The sequence below is a fragment of the Megascapheus bottae genome, chromosome 6, assembly GCF_031878675.1.
Source record: "Megascapheus bottae isolate mThoBot1 chromosome 6, mThoBot2.hap1, whole genome shotgun sequence".
NCBI lineage: Eukaryota > Metazoa > Chordata > Mammalia > Rodentia > Geomyidae > Megascapheus > Megascapheus bottae.
In genome coordinates, this window is record NC_143514.1 from 81,168,161 (window position 1) to 81,176,308 (window position 8,148).

Here is an 8,148-nt window from a genome sequence, read left to right on the forward strand (position 1 = left end):
CTCCCGCAGCTCCGGGCAGCTGCCCTTCCTGTGTTGGCGTCGGCGGCGCAGTGCGCAGGCGCGGCCGGCGTGTCTCCCGGACTACGGTCGGCGCTGCCGCCCCGTTCGTCAGCCGTCGCCGGCTCGGCAGCCGCCCGGCGCCATGGCGGGCTGCGCGGCGCGGGCCCCGCCGGGCTCCGAGGCGCGCCTCAGCTTGGCCACCTTCCTCCTGGGCGCCTCGGTGCTCGCGCTGCCGCTGCTGACACGTGCCGGCCTGCAGGGCTGCACCGGGCTGGCGCTCTACGTGGCGGGACTCAACGCGCTTCTGCTGCTGCTCTACCGACCGCCGCGCTACCAGGTGGCGGCCGGGCCGGGCCGGGCCGGGGCGGGGTCGGGGCCGGGGCCGGCGTGCGCTGGGCGCGGCTCCCGGGCCCCTGTGGTCTGGGTCCCGAGGTGCCTCGGCCGGAGCTCGGAGCACCGCGCCCGGCTGTGGGGGCAGGGGCAGCTCCCCTCGCAGCGGCTGTGGCATCGGACGCGCGGGGTGGGAGCGAGCGAGGCCTCGAGTTGTTGTGTGCAGGGCACGGCGTGGAGCCTCACTTACCTGCCGTCCCAGGCCGCCCCGCCCCGCCTGGCGCGGCCCCCCAGTAAACGTCGGTTAAGGAGTTCTCCTGCAGGCCGGAGCTACGGTGGTGGGGAGGGCAGTTGGGTGTCCCGTTTGCAGTTTTTCTTAGGTGCTCTCCTAAAAGGCAGTCCTGCTTCCCTTCCGGTGTCGATTGATGGATAGATAGGCGGAGGTCCAGAGAGCTGGAGAGGCTGGAGTGTCGGCCTTGTTTTCACCCTTCTAACCTCCGACCAAGTGGTCTGTGTCCTCTGCTTGCCAGTGACCTGCCATCCCAGGAGGGTTCACAGTGGTGGCTTGGACCGAGAAACTGAAAACAGCAGGTGAGTGAGTGCCACTTCTGGTCTGTTTCAGATAGCCATCCGAGCCTGCTTCCTTGGCTTTGTGTTTGGCTGTGGAGTCCTGCTAAGTTTTAGCCAGTCTTCGTGGAATCACTTTGGCTGGTAAGAAGTACTTTGGGAATGCCTGGGTATGGAGGTGAGGGGAGCATTTTCTCTTCCTGGCGTCTCAGCTGTGTGACAGGCAGAAAGTCATTTGGGAGTGTATGTATGTGTTGGGGTTTTTAGTCCTCGGTCTCTTCCCCACCCACCGGAGGGATGGAGAGAACAGGCCCCAACCAGGACCAGCGGAGAAAGGAGAGGGCCGACTGACCGTCCGCACCCAGCCCTCCCTCGTGGGAGGACAATCAGACACATCAGGGAGACCAGTCAAGGCAGGATGTCTAACTCCTCTCTTGAGGAAGTCCCTCCAGCTAATATCAGGTGCCAGAGCCTATCAGCACAAAGGTTGGCAGGACAGAGAGGTCCATGGGTTTACACTCACTCTAGGTCTCAGCAGAAAATGATAAAGCAATAACACATTGGTAACCAATAGTAATCAAGTCTCAGCAGAAAGTGATTCACAATACCGACGATATAGCTCAAAGATAGGCATGGCGTTCATACATGACAGCTCATTTCTTTGTGCGGTTATCTTACTCAGTGATGCAGATTCATGGGCCAGCCTGACCCTGCACTCAGCTCCCAGCATGTATGCCTGCCCTTGATTCCCATAGTCCCTGTCTTGTTATACTAGAGACAAAAACAGGTCTCCCCAAAGGTGACAGCACTGAAGCGGCTCACCCTTTCTCAAAAGGGCTGCAGGTCCTCAGTGATGGGAGACAGCAAGGCTCTGGACACTGGTCCTAAGTGTTTAAATCCGCAAGTTCTATCAGGTCATGTCTAGTGCATCTCCCCATAGGCAGTATAGGGCCTTTTCCTGTGCTAGGATTTCCGTCCCTTGAGCCTTCTTCTAGTCTCTGACCTGGATATGACCAGGGCTTCAAGCTGAAAAGCTTTATCTCCTATTATCAGTATGTTGAGCCATCTAATCCTGTAGTGGAATTATGTTAGTCTCTTGAATTTTACTTCCAGCCTACATTACTACTTTATGTTGATAGTTCCCTCTTTCTTTAAAAAAAAAAATGTGTTTTGCTGTCAGGTGCTGCTGGCTCGTGCCTGAGGATTCTGTGTAGATGGTAGGCTGAGATCTGAGGATTGAAGTTTGAGGCCAGCCAGAGCAGAAAATTCTATGTAACTCTTATTTCCAATAAATCAGCAAAAAGCTGGAAGTAGAGGGTGTTCATTAATCACCTAAAAACTGGAAATGAGGCTGTGGCTCAAAGTGATAGAATGCTAGTCTTGAGCAATAAAGCTCAGGGACAAGCCTCATGATTGACAACACTCAAAATCATAACTCCACTTAAAAACCTACTTCCTGGGCTGTCATGCCTGTAATCACAGCTACTCAGGAGGCTGAGATCTTGAGGATCTCAATTCAAACCAGCCTGGGCACAAAAGTCTGTGAGACTCCTATCTCCAATTAAACAGCAGAAAACCAGAAGTGGTACTATGGCTTAAGTGGTAGAGCTCTAGCCCTGAGCTAAAGAGCCCAGGGACCGCACCCAGGCTGAGTTCAAGGCCCATGACCAACCAAAAACAACAAGAACAACCCCCTCTTCCCCCCCCCCAAAAAAAAAACCTACTGCAAACTAGAGGAATAAGGCTATATGCTGCTGTCCTCTGTCCACTCAGGTACCAGAGGACCTCATACAGTCAGGAACAGTTGAGCCCCAAATCTGTACTATTTATTATGGCTAACTTACCCACTTTATCTCTTTTTGTTTTTAAACAGGTACGTGTGCTCGCTATCATTATTCCACTATTCTGAATATTTAGTGACAGCTGTCAATAACCCCAAAAGTCTGTCTCTGGACTCCTTTCTCTTGAATCATAGTCTGGAGTACACAGTGGCTGCTCTTTCTTCTTGGATAGAATTCACACTTGAAAATATCTTTTGGCCAGGTGAGTGTACCATCCCGGCCCCTGGGGAAGAGAGAAGGGTGCCTTGCTTGGACTGAGAACATTGACATTGGTTCACCTTTCAAGTCTAATCTCTCCTGAGCCATTCTCCCCAGCACTCTGTCCTCACTAAGCTATTTATAAGGGACAGGCTGCACTCTTGTTCTTTCTGTTACTCGCTGGAGAATTCCACTTCTAGAACTTGAATCCAGGACGGGTTGACCTTTTGCTTTCAACCTTGCATAATGCAGTATTCAAACCTGATGGTTTGCACTTTGTAATCAGGTGAAGTTTGGATCTGTATGTTTTCTGTGATATGAGGTATTTCACATGAATGTTTTATTAGCAAACTCCTCAGCATCTAGAGCCCACTCTAAAACTGAGATAGTTTCTATTGTCAGTGAAGAAACTTTGTGCTTCCCAAGATTCAGACTGGAAACCTGGACCCATCTGTGTTTCTCTTGGCCATCCTTGTTGTTAATTGAAGGGTGTGAGTATTTGAATGTGGGGCCAGGGAATGAGAGCTCCAGAGCCCACCAGCCTAGGAAGAGCAGACTGACTCATAATTGGCCTGTTGGCATGTTGAAGTACCTGCATGATGCCAGGAGCCTGCATGTATTCCTGTAATCTTATCTGTTCAGACAGGACAGGGCCTCACTAGCCTGGGCAGACAATAACCAGCAAAGAAGCAGGCCTGAAGGCCGGGGTCAAATGTGGTGAAGTGCCTGCATGCTGAGGCTCTGTGTTCAAACCTTAGTACTGCCAAAAAGTCAAATAATAAAGTAAATGGATGAATGGCCACTTGGTCCGGAATTGAGTCTTGTTTTCTTTTAATGTGATGACACATACTAATTGCCGTAGGCTTGTTTTCTGACCTCTCTGTCTTTGGGGAAATAGGTTGAACAGTGAAGGAGGGTGATGGACTCCGGTGTCCTTACTGCCTGTCCCCGCTCTCTCTCCAGAACTGAAGCAGATCACCTGGCTCAGTGCCACGGGGCTGCTGATGGTCGTCTTTGGGGAGTGCCTGAGGAAGGCTGCCATGTTCACAGCGGGCTCCAACTTCAACCATGTGGTGCAGAATGAAAAGTCAGATACCCACACTCTGGTGACAAGTGGGGTATATGCTTGGTTCCGGCACCCTTCCTATGTGGGGTGGTTTTACTGGAGTATCGGAACTCAGGTATGACACTGGCTTCTTTTCATTTTAGTTTTTGTTGGTCTTGCAGCTTAAATTCAGGACCTGGGTGCTGCCCCTGAGCTTTTCTGCTTAAGACTAGTGCTTTACCACTTGAACCACAGCTCTGCTTCCAGTTTTCTGGTGGTTAATTGGAGATAGGAGTCTCATGGACTTTCCTGCCTGAGCTGGCTTTGAACCATGATCCTCGGATCTCAGCCACCTGAGTAGCTAGGATTATTGGCATGAGCCACTGGCTCACTGGTGCCTGGCTTTCCCCTTTTTCTACAGTGTTAGTAGGGGCAGATGACTATGTAACATTTCTTATTTATTTATTTTTCGGTCAGTCTTGGGGCTTGAACTCTGGGCTGTGAGCTGTCCCTGAGCTCTTCAGCCCAAGGCTACAGCCCTACCCCTTGAGCCACAGCGTTACTTCTGGTTTTCTAGTGATTAATTGGAGATAAGAGTCTCACAGTCTTTAGTACCTGGTCTGGTTTTGAACCTTGATCCTCAGATCTTAGCCTCCTGAGTAGCTAGGATTACAGGTGTGAGCCGCAGCACCTGGCAGCATTTTTTTTTTTTGACTGTTAATATTTTCAAATCACTCCCACATTTGCAGTCACATTTTCTAATAACATGATTATTATAGTTAAGTATTTTGTTCCCTGTGTGCCTACGTATGTAGAGCCAAGGAGACTGTCATACTTTAGTTGGAGATAAGAATCTCACGGACTTTTCCTGTCCTCTCTGGCTTTGAGCTGCAATCCTTGGATCTCAGCCTTCTGAGTAGCTAGGATGACGGGCGTGAGCTGCTGCGCCCGGCTCCCTGGATCAATTCTTGCCTCCCCTTCTATGAACCACTATATTTTTTTTGTGTGTGTGCCAGTCCTGGGCTTAAGCTCAGGGCCTGAGCACTGTCCTTGGACTTTCTCAAGGCTAGAGCTCTACCACTTGAGCCTCAGCATCACTCCCAGCTTTTTTCCTGTATCTGTGGTACTGAGGAATTGAACCCGGGTCTTCGTGCATGCTAGGCAAACACTCTACCACTAGGCCAAACTCCTGGCCCCTGAACCACTATTTTCTGTCTGATTCCCAGTGCTGTTTCTGATGCACTAGATTGATTTCACAGTAACAGTTGCAACAGGAATGCAGCTGTCTTGGATCTCAGCAGGCTACATACATTCACCAGGAAATGGCTTAGGCCCGGAGTTGCAGCTAGGCCACTCCTGCTTGTCCTCTTTTCCTTGTCACATGGAAGTGGGGTTGACTGTGTAGGGAAGCAGCCTAACCGCAAAGATTTGCTATGAGGTAAATGGCTTAGCTGATGCCCAGATGCCCAGAACACTCACAGTGGGGAGAGCGAGGGCGGGGTTCACCAGATACTCTGTTCCCAGTACCACAAAGAAAAATAAATAAAATGGCACAGTGGAGAGGGGTAGTGGGAAGTTGGGGTGTGTACCTAGTTCTTGGGGTGGAAGGACTGGCTTGAGGAAGATTATGTCCCTGGGGTACTGGGGCACGAGGGCAGGGTGGGTTAGTTGGCCCGTAGGATCACAGGAAGCTTCCCATGCTGGGAGTCCTTTGGGCCTTGAGGGACTATTTGACTGTGGGTCAGTGGGGAAAACCTGAGAAGTGAAGGACTGTGGGTAAAGCAGGCCGAGGCAGATAAATCGGCCGAAGCTTTGGGAAGACTTCACAGGATGAGGAAGATGAGGAAGCCAGCCTGACCCATTTTTCCTTCGTTTTCTAGAAACGAAGCTTAGCGCTTTCTGGGCAGTGATATGTTAGAAGAAGCGTCATGTGTGTAGAAGGGCTGTGGGCAGGGTCAGTCCCACACTTAGAGTGTGAGCGTGTAAGTGCAGTGTTAGTGTGTCCTGGTGCAGACAGGGGGACACTGGAATGAGCTCCTACATGGGGGAATTCACACCTGAGTGCAGGTGGGGGCATCTGGCTTCTTGACCTGATGGTTGAAGTTCAAGATGTTGTTCCTTCCTGTTCCAAGTAACGCCGGTGAGCATGAGGGTTGTGCTGGTGGTGTGGCCTGGCTCGCGCAAGCCCACAGGGTCCTTAGTGAGGGATCCTGTGGGTACAGAACAGGTGCTTGGGTATGGGACCGGCCTTGATCGTCTTGGCCTTCCTCTGCCAGGTGATGCTGTGCAACCCCATCTGTGGTGTTGTCTACGCCCTGACAGTGTGGCGCTTCTTCCGAGACCGCACAGAGGAGGAGGAAATCTCGCTGATTCACTTCTTTGGGGAGGAATACCTGGAATATAAGAAGAGGGTGCCCACGGGCCTGCCTTTCATAAAGGGAGTCAAGGTGGAGCTGTGACGGGCTGGCACCCGCCTGGACTGAGCGGCCTCGGACCTCACATGGCCCCAGACAAAACTGCTTCCTGTTGACTACTGCGGAATGAATTTTCTTAATCATTTTATATGTCAATAATTTCTCTTCTGGAATGTCACCCAAGACCAAATGGTCAGAAGGCCTTAGGACCAAAGGACCCATTAGAGCAGTTAATTAATTGTGCTGAATCGAGGTAGGATACAGATTAACAGTGAACAAGGCACAAATCACAGCAATATTCACCAGTGCCCCTTGCAAAGCGGCCTGATGAGAACCCTGGTCACACCCAAGGCCAGACTGTGAATCTGGTCACCCAACCCGGAGAGAGAGGTGCTGCTGCTCACTGCTGAGCTCTGCCCGGGAATACAGCATTCAAAACGCAGCACAGCCTTCCACCCCACGGGAAACACAGCAGCACAGCTTCACCCTCTGCTGCGGCCTTGAGAGCATGCATCTGTCTACTCAGTGCTAAAGATCCTTCCTCCTGCGACACCTTGGCTCTTCACACATTTAATCCTATTTACACATCTACTTCTCATAAGCAGCCTAGGTCCAAAGGGTCTCACTTTTATTTCCAGTGCCAGGTTTTATTAGGTAGTCATTGAGCACAGACCCTGACTCTACGTGATCATGTGGTTTTTGTGTGACCTTGGCACCCCAAGCCTGGGGTGGGGGAACCAAAGGCCTCTGGGCTCTCCTGGGGTCTCGCCTTCTCCATTCCTGTAATAGAAGTGCTTTCTGAAGGCTTTCCCGTGCAAGGCATTGCTGCCCATTGAGAGATGCTGCTCTCCATTTATTTGGTGTTTTTATTTTCATCTTACCATAGGTTGTAGTTCTGAGCTTTAGTGTAAACCTACCATGCAGTTTTCTGGTCTCCTTCCCATGCCTCTTTCTGGCACTCTCCTGATTCTGTCCTAAACTGTCTTCTCCACTATACCACACACAAGTGTAAATTCAGGTAAATCAGCTGAGTAGAGCAGGCTATCCCAACCAGGGTTCTGATGCTATTTTTGTTCTGCAAGTTTGTGGGGTCAAACATGGAGGCTTTCATTATGAGACCCCTGTACAGTCCTAGACCGGACAGGAACTTGGTCTCCTGAGATTCTTCAGATGCTAATGTGTGGGTGCAGTTGTGACAGTGACATGCACTGAGTTCTGCTCAGCCTGGCCATGCCTCTCCACTCTTCTATGTTAGACCTCCCCATCTGCAGAATGGGGCCAGTACCACCTACCTCTCAGGGGTGTTGTGAGAACTGGAGACAATGTCAGACATCTTTGATGCGTAGCTGGGAGGGATGCTAGAATGAATTTATATGATTTAAGAACTGCACAGAAAGCCGGGTGCGGTGGCTCACACCTGTAATCCTAGCAACTCAGGAGGCTGAGATCTGAGGATCACAGTTCAAGGCCTGCCCAGGCACTAAAGAATGTGAGACTCATCTCCACTTAACCTCTAGAAAAACTCAAAGTGGGATTGTGGCTCAAGGGATAGGGCAGTAGCCTTGAGTTGAAGAGCTCAGGGACAGCTCGTAGGCCCAGAGTTCAAGCCCCATGACAAAAAAAAAAAAAAAACCTGCACAGAAATAGGCTTACATTTGCTTAACTGAGCAGATACCTAAAGTATATATGTATATTCAAAGAACATTTTACCAGCTAAGAAATAGTATGTATGTCTGGATTTCATGGCTTGATT

The 8,148-nt window shown here is 50.7% G+C and overlaps 1 protein-coding gene across 2 annotated transcripts; it reads left to right on the top strand.

The window, feature by feature from the left end:
• The first annotated feature begins 70 nt into the window (after positions 1 to 70).
• Icmt (isoprenylcysteine carboxyl methyltransferase) lies at positions 71 to 6,945 on the top strand. Of its 2 annotated transcripts, none has more exons than XM_090335950.1 (5): positions 71 to 337; positions 764 to 921; positions 2,873 to 2,940; positions 3,900 to 4,117; positions 6,258 to 6,945. In XM_090335950.1, exons 1-5 carry the CDS (start codon positions 143 to 145, stop codon positions 6,438 to 6,440), a joined length of 822 nt encoding a protein of 273 aa, XP_090192076.1. In that variant the 5' UTR covers positions 71 to 142; the 3' UTR covers positions 6,441 to 6,945. The 2 variants fall into 2 exon arrangements, with proteins under 2 accessions (XP_090192076.1, XP_090192077.1); XM_090335951.1 differs by lacking the exon at positions 764 to 921 and adding an exon at positions 953 to 1,041 and having other exon boundaries at positions 117 to 337; positions 2,771 to 2,940.
• The last annotated feature ends 1,203 nt before the right edge of the window (positions 6,946 to 8,148 follow it).

What these genes read in the sequence shown, in the direction of transcription:
- Icmt (XM_090335951.1), top strand. Translation starts at nt 143, where the DNA reads ATGGCGGGCTGCGCGGCGCGGGCCCCGCCGGGCTCCGAGGCGCGCCTC. An exon ending in TCGTGGAATCACTTTGGCTG is followed by an intron (nt 1,042 to 2,770) that starts GTAAGAAGTACT and finishes GTTTTTAAACAG; the next exon opens with GTACGTGTGCTCGCTATCAT. An exon ending in ACTGGAGTATCGGAACTCAG is followed by an intron (nt 4,118 to 6,257) that starts GTATGACACTGG and finishes TTCCTCTGCCAG; the next exon opens with GTGATGCTGTGCAACCCCAT.